This window comes from Streptopelia decaocto (assembly GCF_964273445.1).
Source record: "Streptopelia decaocto genome assembly, chromosome: 5".
Taxonomy (NCBI): Eukaryota; Metazoa; Chordata; class Aves; order Columbiformes; family Columbidae; genus Streptopelia; species Streptopelia decaocto.
The window spans coordinates 30,123,949-30,141,315 of NC_138659.1; the positions used below are offsets into that span (position 1 = coordinate 30,123,949).

Genomic DNA, 17,367 nt, shown 5'->3' on the forward strand with positions numbered 1-17,367 from the left:
GATAACACACAGCTTCATCTTTTCCCCACCCCTACCCAGACGGAAATGGTTTTCATTTTAGGGACTATAATTTACCATGAGCTTTTCAATGGTGGTGGTAATTATTGGTTTAGAGGTAGTTCAAAAATTATTTATGATGAGTAGACAAAATTTACAGCTACACTCACAGAAAACGTAGGTCCTTGTTACAGATACTCTATCAGGTACAGCTCCAAGATCCACACAGTGCCAGCACAGTGATGCTGGTCAGGGGCATGACGTTTTCAATAAGACAGTCATACAGGCCCATATACAGACCAAACAACACATATTTGGTAGTATGGATTAATGTATTCAGACAGATAAGAGAGAGTATCACAAGAAAAGCAATTATTTCTGGCGCAATCTGCATCTGCTCTAAGAAGGTCTCTTAGCTCATTTCTCTCTGTGCAGCAGCAGTTATACCAGCCCACCTGTTCCAGCTCAGGCTGAGAGCAGATAGAACAGATTAACAGCTCAAAAATGCATTTAAGGTTCACATTTTAATCTAACAAAAAGCCTAAGAGAAAAGGCTCACTCAGTAGAAACTTTCCGCCAACTCCGAGAACAATAAACCAGAAAAAGCCCCGATATATCCAATCCACAGAGCCTTGCAGCAGAACGTGAAGCTGCCAAGCGCAGGCTATGACAGATGGCCATGGGAGCAAACTTGGAAAGCAAAGGCTTTCAAGGAAGATGGCTGTAGCTTTAAAACTAGCCAGGAATTGGCATGGTTGTCAGTGTTAGGAGCCTGCCCCTCGTGCAGGTTCTAACTGCTGTGCTCACGTGCACACATGTGAGTGTACATGTGTCTGGCACACAGCCTCCCTGCAGGGAAGCATTAACAGCCCTGGGTCAGCTCAGTGTGCCCATCTCTGCCAGAACCGCGATGCTGGGCAGGAGCTCAAAGAGCTACAATTGCTCATTACCACAGCCAGCAGAAACCCATTGTGTAGAAACAATTAGATGAGCAAAATTTCATTGTCACTAGCTCTTTTTACTCTATTTACTCTATGGTGTATTTTATACACCAGTACCAAGTGTACCTTAGCCATCACCACTGCATCCAAGACTAGCAAGGCTTTGCTGCAAAGGATACCTTGAACCTCCATGAGAAACAGACTATAAATGAGGTGAGTGACACGGAACTTACGATGAAAGCATCTTCGTTTTGAAACAGCAGCAGTGGGAGGATATTCGGTGAGTAAATTACAGAGCACTGCTCTCCCGGCTGATGAAACGAAACACCAAGAAGGCACCTTGCTTACTACTAATGCAAACCAGCCCATCATTAATTTAGCAACTATTACTGAAAAAACGCTGAAATCACATCATGGCAACAGAATTCAGTTCTCATCCAGGGTAAGAACATGTTCAGGTTACAGCAAGTTCCTCCTCGACCACAACCCTCACCTGCTCATTATACCAACCACCCTGCCTTTCCTGTCATCCCCAAAGCTTTGGTCTTGTTCAAGAATCTATTACACCAAACCTCTCTGATCTTTTCTTTACCAATCCAAAGAGTATTCCATTTACTTTGTCTGGTCCAGCTGCCATTTAATGAAAACACAAATTTACTGATGGAAGTTTGCCTATCAGGCTGGTTAACTGCAAAGCTTAGGTTGTTCTCTGTTTCCAAATGGTGTCAAGTAAGTTTTCGTGGTGTCATGTCTCTCGGTTGGAGAGGCATGTTCACGCTTCTCAGTTGGAAAACACAACTGGCACCTTCTCATAGAGAGTCTAACATTATCCAATATAAACCTCCCCTTTGCTAGCAGTGAAAAAGTCTTCAAGAAAGTGGGAGAAATCTCTGGAAATTACATATAACCAAGGTAGATGACAAATCTATAGCACCGGGCACATTTTCTGCTATAACCTGTAAGCTCCATTCAAAAGATCAATCCAGCCCATGGCTGTGTATCTTCGGCATTTATTTCTACCAGGCCACATTCTTTAGGGATTGACTTTTGATGGCACAGCTCACTTGCTGATAGTAATCGCTTCTCAAGTCCCTTAGTCTGTTTTTTTAAGGAAAGAAAAAAATAGCAGAGCTGCCACACAGGCAGCACTGCTTGACTCATCACATTCAGGCTCTGTGTGGAGCAGATTTAATTCCTTTGTATAGAATACTTGATATATTTATCCTGGCACTTGACTTTTTCCTCATGAGACACCATCAGAGTTGTGGCAGCTTTAAAAACCTGAGCTAATTCCATATATACAGAAGGAAAAAGGCTGAGCTGGCAGGATTTACTCTACTGAGACACACATCATCTGTGCTGCCTTCTCTCCCGCAGGTTCGTAACAGCCTGAGCGGTTTCAAGTGGACCTCACAGCTCATTCTGATGGTTCTCTCTTCTCCCGGGCCAAAAGGGAGCTGGAAAGAGGAAGAAAGCAGTGGGGACTCTGGTGATAATTTGTTCAGTGAGGTCTGTTTCTGTAATATAAGATGTGCTCCCGGAGTTGATCATTTGGTGGTTAAAGTCTTTGGCAGGAATTTTATTTTTAAGTGTGTGGCTGCAGCTCCCAGAGCCAGCAATGGGAGCTCTGGCGTAGTCAGCAAGCACAGAGGGGTGGGGAGGACGGGAATCAACAACCCACCATACAAACCCCCCGCAGAATTACAACAAGCAATATGATTGTCATTTAAAATGTTATGTATCAAAACTAGCGTGGTCAGCAGGACAAGGGCAGTGATCCTTCCCCTGTGCTCTGCATTGGGGAGGCCACACCTGGAGTATTGTGTTCAGTTCTGGGCCCTCAGGTCAGGAAAGAGATTGAAGTGCTGGAGCGGGTCCAGAGAAGAGCAACAAGACTGGGGAAGGGACTTGAACACAAGCCCTATGGGGAGAGGCTGAGGGAGCTGGGCTTGTTTAGTCTGGAGAAGAGGAGGCTTAGAGCTGAGCTCAGCACTCTCTAGAACTACCTGAAGGGCAGTTCTAGCCAGGTGGGGATTGGGCTCTTCTCCCAGGCATCAGCAATAGGACAAGGGGGCATGGGCTTCAACTCTGCCAGGGGAAATTTAGGCTGGAGATTAGAAAGCAATTCTGTGCAGAGAGAGTGGTCAGGCATTGGAATGGCTGCCCAGGGAGGTGCTGGACTCACCGGCCCTGGAGGTTTTTAAACTGAGATTGGCCATGGCACTTAGTGCCATGATCTAGTCAAAGGACTGGAGTTGGACCAAGGGTTGGACTTGATGATCTCTGAGGGCTTTTCCAACACAGTCCATTCTGTGATTCTGTAGCCAATCCTTCTGTAGTATTTTCAAGAAAAGCTATTCATGAAAATTTATATGGCAGAAGCAGACAAATATCGAGAATTATATACAGCATGTTTACTTTTAGTTCCATTATTATTACTACTATTATTATTATTACATGATTACTAAGGCTGAAATGATATAACAGAACAACTGATATAAAATTGTGTCTTAGAAGGGATATAAATGATAAATGACTATGAAACAGATGACCTTTTCTTAACAAAATACCCTGTGAATTCTTAAGCTGTAAAAATGAATAAGATCCCAAAGGAAAAGACAGGATGGAAGTTATGAAGTTGTCAGCAATTAAATACTAAAGCAACTTTCTGTCACTGTGAGTTCTGGTTGATGAAGCTTTTTAGTCTCCCTAGGACCCATCTCTTCCCAGCAAGAGCCTGACACGAGCTTCTCTGAAGGTAGCGGAACACACCACACGAGTTCACAGTCCCGGACCTTCTGTTTTGACATGAAGCCCAGCACTATGCTCCCAGTTCCTCTTCATAGTAAGTGTCAATCCGTATCCATCACTAACATAGGTAAAACTTAAACCTTCCCAGGTTGATCACTAACTTCAGTTATTTTTAGTATTCCACATGAAAATTCTGGACCTTTTAAAATTTGTTCTTACATCCTATATATGGAAAGAAACAGCTATTAAAACATCCATCACAGTCTTTGCTTGCTTTGCCCATTTTTTAATTTAGTTATTCAAGTGTCATGAAAACATGGTCTCTCATGATTTGGTATAGGTGCTTCCTATGATTACTCCTAACAAGTTTGTCAACCGTGGTTTTGCTATTGTTGAAACGGTATGTGCCTTATATTACTACCAGATGGCACATCACAAGGCCTGTATTTCTGCATGTGATGTTTTCCTCTATACTTCAGGTGCTATTGTGTTTTTAATGAAGTTACCCATCCCCAAACAAACAAAAAACCCCCACCAAAAGAAACACACAACAACCACACCACAAACTAGACTCAGGTTGAACGTTCACACATGTATGTGGCTGAGTGTGCCACAACCAGCAAGCAATTATTGCTTGTATACTCATTTGCTCAGGTTACAGGACAAAATGGTGTGTATATGATCCAAATATATTTGTTTCTTCAATATCACAGTATTGATGAGGTTTTCAGTTGCAATAGGATTAAAACAAACAAACAAACAACCCCAACTGCTACAACGCACGTTTCTTTTCCCTAGTGCTCATCGCTATACTGTGAGATTCTTCAATGCTCAGGACACAAAGGCTCTTCTCTCCCTCAGAATTAATTTCAGATGAAGCCATTAGATCTTGCAGTTGCAGTTTAACGTGGGGATTTTAGGTCATCTCAGAACTTACCCTTTTCCAAGAACAGTTTTAATCTTTGCATAGTACTTGAATATACTACTTATAATTATGTTTCAAGTGTTATTGCAGCTATATTTCAGATTTTAGGTATGTAAGAAAATGCTATATTATTTTAATACTGACGGTATGGTAAAAATCTATTCAATATTCACCTTTCAGGAAGCATAATCAAATATCCAAGAACACTATTAGACTTGCCTAGCATAAAGTTTCAAACCACTAATGGGTTTTAAATTGATGTCATAATGCTGCAATTTAAATACATGATGTTCATTAATTTTACCAGAACTCTTTGTAGAGTAGGAGTGGTGTGAAATAAGGAAGAAGGTTATGTTTCCTACACCTGCCGCCTTTTTTTCTATCTGGTTGCCCATTTCTGAGACAAGAGAAGAATGTTTACATCAGCTTGGGGTGGGGGGGTGAAGTTCACTCAAATGACAATACGTTTCAATTAGGTAATCACTGTGGAATTGTATCAAAGTAGTATTTTCTGTGAAAAAACACCAGGAATAGGATAAAAGTAACTAACACATGATAGGCATGACATTTCTTAAAGATGGATTTCATGGGACCTATCACCAAAAATCCATAGGTACAAAGTAGAGGAAATATAGGATGAAAAAGGTCATCTTGCCCATACGCTTTGCCACTGAAAGGTCAAAATTCACGTACTTGAGCAAGACAGCAATATTGCAAAACAGGCAGCTGTAGTCTTGCCCAAATCTAAGGGAGTCCCCTCAAATGTGGACACACAAAAAGGAAAATGGATCCCACCGCGAAGAACTAACCAAGGGATCTGTTCTCTTGAGGGGAGCGAGCGACAGATTTTCTAGGTGAAGAATCATCTATTTCAGAAATATCTCAAAAGTCACACTAAAATGTGTCTAGACATAATGGGCCAGTATAGTACAACACTTCACTCCTATTTATATTTCAAATATAGTATGTTTAATGTACATAAAGTCAGGTTTTCAAAGCTGTTGCTATAGCTACAAATCAAGGAAACCATAGCAACATCCCTGTATTATGTACAGTCTTAATTAGGGATTAAGTTATGTCTCTCTTTGCATTTTATATTAAATACTCTCATGCAACCTAGTTATAGTAATCTTAATTTTTTTCAGACTTTTTAATAATTAAAATGCCATAGCATTATACTTTCAAGTCCAATACACAACTCCTGAAATACGTCTTTACAGCATTATTCTGATCATACCTAATAATATACACATCACTGTTTTTTACTTAAGATAAACACAGATGTTCATATCACCGTATTTCCTGAACTCCTTTAATACAAATCATTGATCAGTTCAGACTTAACCACCAAGTAAGTGATTTTCCATCATTTCATAAGGGTTTCAAGTCTCATCTCATCCCACTCAACTTTGCCCCAAAAGAAATCAGCCCCTCCTAACTAACCTTTTTTCCTATTGATTGAAGTTGTGGTTTTTTGTTGTTGGATTGGTTGGTTTTTCCCTCAGAAAGTATGCAAGGGAGGGAAAGGGAAGCTAGAGGAGTAGATTTTCTAGCCCCCTGTAATGTCAGATGACTGGGTTGGTGGTAAATTACTCTAATTACTCTGTTTTGTTGACCTTGTACATGCACTATTTGAGTACACTGAGAAGTCAGGATTAGAGAGCCCCGGCGTGTGGCACAGGCGGAGAGGAACAGGAGAAGAGAGAACAAACGTAAAGAAAAGATAGAGGATGTTGGAGGTGGCCGATGAGCAGGAGGGGGTGCTCTCGGATAGCGGGAGACGTGTAGGACCCAGTGGGGTGACAGGCTTCAAAGGACACCCTAGAAGAATGTGAACACGTTCAGCGGGTGTGTGTAGATTCTCTCAGCAAAAGAAAAGAAAGAGAAAGCCAAAATCACGGTTTTAAAAGCCTTCTCTGCTATATTCCTCTGCATCACATAATTTTCTGATAATTCATCGTGGTATTTCAGTTCTATGAAATGAGCAGAAATACAATATATTTGGCACTTACAGAAATGAGAGATCTGTGGTTTTAATCTCTATGAACAACTGAGAATTGCTGGTGATTTTAATACAAATAGCAAACAAATGCATGTTTTTAAAGCAATCTGTGTTATAAAAATTGTAGTCTGAGAATGCTACGAGTGTGACTTAGGAACATGAGCCATGTAAAAGCTTTTCACATGGGCAGCACAATAAAACTTCCTTCGGACAGGGAACAATTAAGTCAGAAGACGGTGCATTCACAATCAGCAAGGCACATTGTTTCGTCGTTATCATTTTAATTAGCAAAATATTAATGTAATCTGCAAATACAAAGGGGAAAACAATTAAAATTACTAAGTTTAAGGAGTCCTTCACGACCTAAGCTAAATTGAGACAAATGTCTCACTAACCGATACCGGTCACCAACTTTCAGGACATTCATTTCCATTTACTGTTAGAACTTCCAAGCGTGTTATCAAATTTAAGAATGAATTAAGGCTCCCACAAGCTACAACCAACCTCTTATGAAGGCGATGGTGAATAAAAATGGATTAGCATGCTCCTCTCCTCTCCAGTTATCAGTCCAGACTGATAGTGATCAAGTGGCTGTGGCAGCTCTGCCTCATTGGGATTCCACACCTGCCACTGTGGCAATAACCCAGGGACACGCAGAACACGCTGCCCTCTCATTTCCAGGGGGTTCCTGGTCCTTCTGTATTTAAGATATGCTAGATGGAGCCTTAGCCCTTTTGAACTCAACAACAGCTCCCATTCATTTCCCTGGGACTGGGATTCACACCCTGACTCAAAAAGATTTCCTTTCAAGCGCTTTTTCTGCTCCTTAAATAATGTACTTTGGCCTCCAGCATACTCAGTATTGTATCTTACATGGACAACAATTAAAAGATAAGTTTAAAAGAAGCTACCTCCTAAAAAGCATAACCCTCTCTCATTCTGATTTTCGTATTTAACACTCTAAAGGTAAAATAGTAACTAACTTGTCCGATACACTTATAGGACTGAACATCACGAAGTGGTATTGTTATTCTCTAGGAAAGCTGGTGTGTGAATGAATTTCATTCATTAATATAACAATTGCAATTTTATAAAGAAAAATAAGTAACAGTAAGTAGAAGTCTGATAGTATTTTTCACAACTGAGAGTGCTATAACTGTGCAGAAACAACTTTTATAAAGAGTTAACTTTTTATGTGAGCTTATTTTGCAAGTTTGCATCTGTTATAAATAGTACAGAGAGAGCGAATGAGAGAGGAGTCTGAGCAAAAAGCAGCCACCAATATTGCCAACACCCAAAAACGCCAGCAGATTTTCTCCCAGCTAAGACAGTTTAAAGCAGGAGCCCTTGTAAAATATAATTCTATCATTGAAGTATTTTTATCACACAACAAGTATTCTGCAAAGCAGATACAGGACAAAGCATTTTAAAATACAGACTGGAAATACTGACCCAGCTTTCAAATAGATACCTAGTGTAACAGTTTCAGAAAAATCCAGTAAACCTCCAGCTCTATAACTTTTCTACACTTGTATGTATTCATTTCACAGATGTCTTCTTCCATGCAAATAAACACAAACTACTTCTTCCTTGGGTATTGCAGACAAAATGAAACATTTTTAGGACTTTGTTACAAAAACAACCAAGAAAAGTTCCTTTTGAGTTAAAAGGACTAAAGGCTTGAAATTAATCTGAAAAATTTTCTTGTTTGTATAAATACCAGTTTTTACTGGGATTAAGCATGATTTTAAGGCAAGGTCACTGCTCTCTCCACTATAGACATGACAGAAATTTAAAGAATACAATGGTCATTTAAATGGGAGCACACATTTAAAAGACACTTTGCTCAGAAACATTACTCGCTTTAGTATTTACGCTGGACAGGCTGGTAGAAAAGCAGGAACAGAAAAGTCTATGGGTCCATTTTGTTGTGCTCTTTGTAACAGGTCTTACCTCTTGTGTCTTCACATTTATGTATCCATAGTGAGTTCTCAGAGGCTGCCTTTGGCCATAAGAAAATGGGATCCATTTGACACTGGTTTGTCCAAAGCAGTTTAGGATCAAAGGGAAAGTTACTTCATTTGTGAGACGAACGATGATCAGACAGAGGAACGCTGCAATGAAACTCACAGCAACAACGGACTTTCTCTGTCATGAAAAGAAGAAAGAAAATACATTATTAAAATCAAGAATCAGTTTTAATAAAAAATACATATCTTCTCTTACAGGATGAGGGAAAAACACTTTAAAAAGCCTCAAGTGAAATTATTTTTATGGCAGTCACTTTGCTGCAGCAGCACAAGGAGCTGGGTGACTGCATCATTTTGTTTCAACAAATTTGCATTTCAGAGGTTTCAAGAGTTTCTTTAAGAACTGGTTTAAATTTTATTTGTATATGGAATTACGATTTTTATGTAAACATCCACCCCAAAGTCTCCATTCAAAAGCATCAGTGCTCTAGACACATGGCAAATACACAAAGTGGAAGCGCCACTTGCAGTCATACCACACAAAATTTATTGCGCAGAAGATGATGGCCACAGGTTGTATTTATTGTGTGTTCATTTTAAATCATTCCAATGCAGCAGAACTCATACTCTAATCTTAAATATTTTTAGAATAAATGTGAAGGCAGCACAAGGGCCTGCCTTATTGGAGGTTCACAAATTGACATTGTGAGGCATTGTTATCTTGGACAAGACGACCTCCATAGTTAATAACGTAGCAGATCTGAAGCCTGTATCTAATTAACCTTTGCTTTCCACCTCTAACCTATCCAGTTGGTCACACTGGTTAATGTAACCACAGAACAATGTCAACTTTTTCCCTGGGTAACTACCCAGTCTGCAGGAGAAAAAACCTAGAAGAAATACCATGTTCCCCTCATTCTTTGGCATTTTTTGAATGATGCACTCAATTACTTCTTGACAAATTAGTTAAGGACAATACATGTTAGTTAGCATATGTAGAGATTCTAGGTATGATGCTGTATCATAAGGGTTATTTTTAAATTTTCCCTGAGGGACTAGAACAATAATCATTTACAGGTGTTTTTACTGCACTTTAATTACATTCAAGCTTTACCTAATTTGCCACAGTTTAATCACCCTACTGAATGTAATTCTACCCCCTGTAAACAGTAAAACATACAGAAAAGAGGCAAAAATAATTCTTTGCCTAAGGGCCTACATAAGTATATAGCAACACTCAATGCTGGGCCGGCAGAATCTGATCACCCTGATTTTTGTCTGCAAATACCACCAGCTAATAGGCACCAGCTGAGTACACATCTAGGCCAGATTTCGTACACGATGGCAATCAGATCAGTCATGCTGCAACAGCGACGGAGGGGTGGAGGGCGAGCTCTGATTGCAGCCACGTACGATGAATTTGTTCTTTGCCTGGAGGTTCATTTGACAGCCCGCAGAAAATCAAATTCAAAACACTGAGCGGAAGAAACGATGATATTTACCCAGCAAACATACTGGGAAAGGTGCAGACAGAGTTTTACCGAACGTGAGCACACAGGGCCCGTGTGCCCATGCACGCAGCCTGGAGACACCGCTGCCGTTCTTCCGTTTGGTTTCTGGACACAGAAACAAGCGAGAATCGCAAAGAGCATACAGCAAATTTGAAGGGATGTTGCTGTATTCCCACACACAAGAGTTAACAAAATAGTACCTTACGGGGGTCGATCGCATAGCTCTGTTTTGATGTATTAGGAGGCTGCAATTTATAAGATACAAGCAACGAAAGGCTGAAATGGAAAACGTGGGTGAATGAGGTCACTGTGAGGAGAAAGGGAAGAGGATGATGAAGAGGAGCAGCATTGTGGCAACGCGATTCAGTGAGGAATTGTAGTCGGCTAATGACCGTGCAATGTAAAATTAAACCCGGCAAATCTTCAGAGGGCAGCACAGCAGCCGCAACCCAATCACAGCTTTCGGAATTCATGGAAGCCACCGCACTTTTCATCAGCTGCATTATAACAGATTTACATTAAATTGCAATAAACTGGCTGGGGAGCACTTCTGTGTCACTTCTTCTTGTACCAGATGGAGTCAGAAATGTTTAGCTATATATCAGGGCCTTGTAAGTGTTAAGAGGAGCCAAGATGCGCAGTGCAAGTGATAATCATAAAACCTCGAGAAGGACGGTGAATTAGTCATATTATTTATTGCAAATCAGGATTAAACTATTGCAAATACTTAAAGGGGAATCTACAGCCTCATTCCACTACCTGAGCACGCTTCGATCAAAACATCCACAGCGGGAAGCAGCAATACTGCCCTGTATGATGCCACTAACTGATTTCCACATGTTCTCTATTCCTGGTTTGTTGAATACCCTTTGTACCTCCTTTATTTTGTGTAGATATGTCCTGAACTTGAAAACACCGCAGTCAGTTTTGTGTGCTGTTCTAAGGAGCCTCTGCCCCAAGAAGAATTCGGATTGTGTAGTTAGATTTCTTGGCCTTTTCAAGATGCCATCTGATTTTTATATTCCCTCTCTTTAAATAAACTGCACTATAGGAGAAAGGGAAAAAAAAAAAAACAACCTGTGGGTGCGTTTTGTTTTCTTATGTAAGAAAATACTGTTTGAAAAACACCAAAGATTTTTCTGTGTGTGTGTTGCTTAGCTAGAAAGAACCTGCGCTAACTAGTACAACGCAACAAGATAAAGGCATTTTTACAACAGAAAGGAATCAACACATCTGTTATAATTGTTTTTGGGGTAAAAAAAAAAGCTATATGCAAACACAATGTCTATTTATCAACTTGTACAAAGGAACTTGTGTTAAGGATTTGGTTCCCTTGCAATATTTTGTTAATGACATGAGATCCAACGATACGCATTCTCCAAGGGAAAGACTACTGCAAATTGTAATTTCATCGGCTCAGTATTGAAAAACAACAAAGCACCTACTTCTCCTAATTTTAGCCTTTAGCATCCCCTAAGGCAGTCTGTTCAGTGGGCAAGAGGATTCTAAAGGGCACCTCTAACAGTAATTAGTTGCCCTTACGTTCTTCCCTCCTTTACCTGCTCAAAAATAACAACAACAAAGTGTTATTTGTCAGGAAGTACTTCTTGTAAGATCTTTCTGCAGGTAAATGGATTTTGTTCTCTTTCCTGTAATAAAATTTAAAATTTAGTATTGGAGACTCCACACATTCTACAATACATTAAGATATGACAGGGAAGTATGGAGCTATATACAGGGATGAACACTAGACTCTAATTTCTCCCCAAATTTGTCTGCATCAACATTTTAAATGCTCACACATCCTAGCATTTGGTAGAGCTATACCAACGTTAATTAGCAACTCTCCACAGAAAGAAATCTTATTCCTCCTTAATTTTCAGTTCTCATGAATACAAATAGTATCTCAACAAAATAAATGTTTCTTTAATATGGAAACATCCTCTGTATAAAGCTCAATCAATCTATATATCTTGCTAGCTAATTTAACGTAGGTATCTTGGTGTTGCTGACATTTAAATAAAAATAATGTATATTCGGTTATAAATATTTTTATACATAGTCAGTGAAGAGTAAACAATAAGACATCGTAAATAGTTTCTTAGCTGCACTATCACAATTTATTAGCTTTTGTAATATTTTATTTCATTCATTATAGTATATGACTAGTCTAGTTGAAAATTGCAAGAAAGTTACCATACTTACGAACCCCAGGTTCCAGTGTAAGTTGGGGAATGACCTATTAGAGAGCAGTGTAGGGGAAAGGGACCTGGGGGTCCTGGGGACAGCAGGGTGACCATGAGCCAGCACTGGGCCCTTGTGGCCAGGAAGCCAATGGTACCTGGGGTGGGTTAGAAGGGGGTGGTCAGTAGGTCAGAGAGGTTCTCCTGCCCCTCTGCTCTGCCCTGGGGAGACCACACCTGGAATATTGTGTCCAGTTGTGGCCCCTCAGTTCCAGCAGGACAGGGAACTGCTGGAGAGAGTCCAGCGCAGCCACCAAGATGCTGAAGGGAGTGGAGCATCTCCCGTGTGAGGAAAGGCTGAGGGAGCTGGGGCTCTGGAGCTGGACAAGAGGAGATTGAGGGGTGACCTTATTAATGTTTACAGATAGATAAAGGGTGAGTGTCAGGAGGATGGAGCCAGGCTCTTCTCAGTGACAACCAATGGTAGGACAAGGGGTAATGGGTTCAAACTGGAACACAAGTGGTTCCACTTAAATTTGAGAAGAAACTTGTTCCTGGTGAGGGTGCAGAGCCTGGCCCAGGCTGCCCAGGGAGGTTGTGGAGTCTCCTTCTCTGCAGACATTCCAACCCGCCTGGACACCTTCCTGTGTAACCTCATCTGGGTGTTCCTGCTCCATGGGGGGATTGCACTGGATGAGCTTTCCAGGTCCCTTCCAACCCCTAACATTCTGGGATTCTGTGAATACAGGATGCTATAGCAGAAGAGTGAAGGAGTTTAGCATTTGTTAATTACATTAAGGCTGTGTAGCCGCTCATTCATGGTTTAAAACCAAACCAAAGTGGACACACATCAGGTCAGAGCACACATAGTGTAAGACCTGGGATCCCACACACACTAGAACTAAACAGTTTATTCTCAACTCTTTTCACTCAATCTCCACAATAATAAAAATCCCAGTTTCAGATATTTCTCAGACACCAAACTCATTCTATCTAGTATGTATATCAAAATAAACGAGCAGTAGGCATGATTCACACTTCTGAGGCTTCAATTTATATCCAGGTTGTTAAAATAAGAATTGAAATAAAAACAGGATTGTGTCATCATACTATGCTAGTTAGGATTTCATGAAAAAGTTCACATAAATAAACTAATAACAACAGTACTTTCATGGGGGGGTGTGTGTATATATATACATATGTATATATGTATATATATACACACACAATATTGGCTATTTATAACCTCCATATCATCTGTGTTTGGCTATTTACCAGTGCCAGGGTGATTCATTAGCTTAATTGTGGCAAGAACTTGACAGTCTGAGCAAGCTTTAGTGATTTTTCTTTCATAACCTGCTAAGTGTGAGATGACGAGAACAGTTGTTATAGTTCAACAACGCCGGATAGACACAACCCTTTTTTGTGTTGTATACAGTTGTCTAGCAGGGAGGAAGAAAGGAAATATCTCCGACATAAGAAGACAGAAATTTTCTAAGTTGTAAATTTTACTTATGTACTAAGTAGGTACTTGGTACCTTTCCTTTGTTGCCCAAGAGCAACACTCTGCCACACAGAATGTATTCTATGGAAGAGACTATCAAACCACTCTGCAAGCGGTAATAAAACCCCATCCTAGTGAGGTTAACAATAAAAACCCATTTCACAGATGCATAAACTGAAGTTGAAAGCAACTTTCCTAAGATCACAAAGAAAGCAACAGAAGCTACGCCTAAACTTTTATTCTAGAACTATGTTGTTTCTCAGGTTTATTGTTTCTGTTATAACTAACTACCTGAACTTGTTAAGTACCAAAGTTGAACGTGATATTATGGAAGACTCTAGTAAAGGACCCTTGCGATCACTCAAGTTCCACGCCCCAAACAGTAACTGAAAAATAAGCCTTTTTTCAGAAACTGATTTTTTACAATATTCATTTTTTTCAGTTATTTTAATGGATACATGATAATACTGCGCTTGGAAGGACAAATCAAAGGTAAAGACTTACGTGAGGGCTTTGAGTCTCTTAGATGACACAATATGCAGTAATATTGTACCTTTACGAGCATACAGAATAACTCAACGCTTTTTTAATATCTCTCCACATTACACTACTTTTATTATACGGCTGATGCAGGGATTCGGGTTTTTTACTCAAGCATAATACCAATTGAAAACAATAATGGCTACACTTACTGAATTTGTCTCGTTTTCTAGACCGCTATATTAAAAATAGTTTTATTTAATTTTCTCCTTTATGGTCTCGAGCATCCTCTTTGAATGCTGCTTTCTGTTACAACAGAGCATCAAATGAAACTCTTTCAGCACGCTAGTTGAGTACACCTTACTGATTTCACTCCTATTGGAAATAAATATGCCTTCCAGCTATTTCTTTTGTCCTGAATCTCCCTTTAACAGGGCTGCTGGAGGGATACTCAGGCAGGGGTCCTGCAAGTTTTCAAAGAGGGAGCAAGACTGTATAGCAAAGATCCTTTTAGAAACAGACACATGTCAAACAACATTTGCATAAAATCAGTAGCTGAAGATTTGCTTTATTCTCCTTCAGAAGTGAGAGTTAACCCGAATACGTTCAAAGGCTCCACGGGAGATGGCTGTCGATGCTTCTCTCTCAGGAGAAGATTACAAAGCAGGTAAGGGGTTGTATCACAAGTCAGACCTGCTTTAGGTTCAAAAACCAGGCAAATCAAGATTAAAGCTTTTTTTTTTTTTGTCCTGGAAAAGGGCGGCTTTGCTAAACTGGAATGTAAGCAGCGAAGAAGCTGAGGAGTAAGAGCGGAAATAAGATTTGGTGATGGACAAGCGAGGCAAGAAATGCAGCTTACATCAAACTAGATGAAAGTTATACAATGAAAGAAACACATGACTTTTAGCCTTCTATATGGCCTAGAAAGTATTTAGTCTAACAATGTATGCTGGGTCAGGACTGTATTCGTAGCTTATGAAGGTATGAACAGTAGACGCTTCTTGCCTCCTCTTGTAGGAATTCTGGCCTTTTTTATAGCTAAGGGAGCTCAAGAACACAACTCATCGTACCTCTTGTTGCAATTTGTTGAAAACTTGTTACATAATTCAGTTTTCACCACGATTCACAATGCAGTCCCATGCGAATGGTGGCGTGTCTGGGTTCATAACAGCTAGACATGGTGTTTTTCACAGCAAAATAAAACACATTCAAACATCTCCCTCATTAAAGCAAAAAATCTCTGCAGAAAGGGCTCAGGCAAGACCTGAGCAGCAAACAAAAATGGGAATCAGCACAGTGTTGCCAAAAGAACGGATGTAGCAGCAGCAGTGGTCTGTAACACAAGTCTTCACTGCTTACGTACTGCAGGATTATTCCTGGTGAGATTTAGTCTCAGGTAACTGCATAACTACTACACACAGCGTTCCCATCAGAAATAGCACACATATTTGGTTAATAATATGGAATTATGTGAGGTGCAGAACTTCAAAGTTTCAAGGAGTAAACGTTGAAGTATTTTGGAGATCTCTCATATGCGACCATGCATAAGAAGTTACTACATTTGAAAAATGCCAGGTATTATGAGCCCTTCAAATTGCAAAATGTTGTCAAATTTATCTGCATCACTAATCCCTCTTGCCCTAAACTCAAAGTCTGATCTGAAGGAGCTGGGTTTTTTTGCCTTTTTTTTTTTTTTAAATATGGAGATATTCTTACCCCTTAAGGTGATTTCAGGCTTTCCAGCACTTTGAGTTCTCCATATGCTATAGTGATTCTTTCTTCCTCTCTTTTCCTGCTTGCTCAAAGCTGAGTTATTTCCTTCAGCAGCATAGTTCTGGCCTAGAGCTCCCTATGCAAACAGTCTCTACCCACAACAAGGCACAAATACAGCATTAGCACAGCCCCAGTCTTCACAAACAACCAAATCACAGCACTACCAAGCAACCCAAACTTCTGACCAAGGCATGCTTTTTGCCAGCCTGCTGCTTTGATTTATTTGTACTCTAAATGAAAGCTGGCCAGTAGCTTCAAACATCTAGCCCATTAAAATGCCCGTGACAGAGAAGCACACTTTCAATAAGGTTGTTGACTTTTCATTCTCGAAGATTTGTTAAGACTATTTAATCTAAAACTTCTGTTACTGGTTTACCCATGTCCTTCACAACTAGGGTAACCTTCATCAGTAGCTGTAGATGCATATTATATAAATACTAATGTGGTCTCTGCATGATAAAGTAGCATTAAAAAGAAAAGCCTCTGCAGTACAGCTCTCAAATGGTGCTTTTTTTTCCTCTAACTCTGGATTATTGCCCGGCTCTTCTTATCAATAGCTTGGCAAGCTTTCAGACACACACACAGCCTAACGTGTGCTTCCCTAGAATAGAACTGCTGGTACGAGAATTTGTGATCTTTCAACCTGGCAGTTGGTTGTTACTACTTACTGAAGTACCACCGCATTGTAGCTATTTTTCACCTGCTGAGAAAAAGCTCCAAGACAAAACCACCCAAATGTGAGTATTAACTCTTACCCTGCCAGATGCACCTCACATAGGTGAACTCTCTCTTCTTTATAGAAATATATAAAGATGCATGATAGGCAACATCATAAGAATGAATCGCTAACTGGGGAGCTTTCACAAGCGGTCTGAAAGACACCTTATAGCTGCCAGTATTTTAATGAAAAATTCCTTTCAAAAAGTTTATTCTTTCCAGCAGAAATAGACTCAAAAATGAATAAACCAGAAAAGCAACAACAAAACTTCACAGATGCAACAAGACAGATTTGGAGAAAACAATAAAAGTATCAGCAGACCTCTGCTCTGCTGATCTCTATATATGAAAAGAAGTGTAGTTATTAAAAGCCTATTACATTTCTTTATTATTTTATATGAAATATCAGAAATACTCCATTTCTTGTTCCAAAAACTCACAGGAAAGGGAATGCGATGGCTCCTGAAGTAAAAGTGAGATAAATTCAATTTCTGCTCCTAGCAGTAAAATAATCCATGCATTTGGTACACAGCAGGAGGAATGGATGTTAATCACGTACCTATATGTCTAGCAAACACTATGCTGGGATGTAACCTCTGGAATTACTAACAGT

General features: G+C 39.9%; 1 protein-coding gene across 4 annotated transcripts in view; it reads right to left on the bottom strand.

The window, feature by feature from the left end:
* The window catches only part of ST6GALNAC3 (ST6 N-acetylgalactosaminide alpha-2,6-sialyltransferase 3), a 250,560-nt gene that overhangs the window by 113,682 nt on the left and 119,511 nt on the right, over positions 1-17,367 (bottom strand). For 3 of the 4 annotated variants that reach the window (XM_082053319.1, XM_082053318.1, XM_082053321.1), the window contains exon 2: positions 8,570-8,764. The exons of the other annotated variant lie outside the window; for it this stretch is intronic. In XM_082053319.1, the coding sequence (XP_081909445.1) occupies positions 8,570-8,764 (195 nt within the window). The remainder of the gene's footprint in view (positions 1-8,569; positions 8,765-17,367) is intronic. 4 annotated transcript variants of the gene reach the window in all.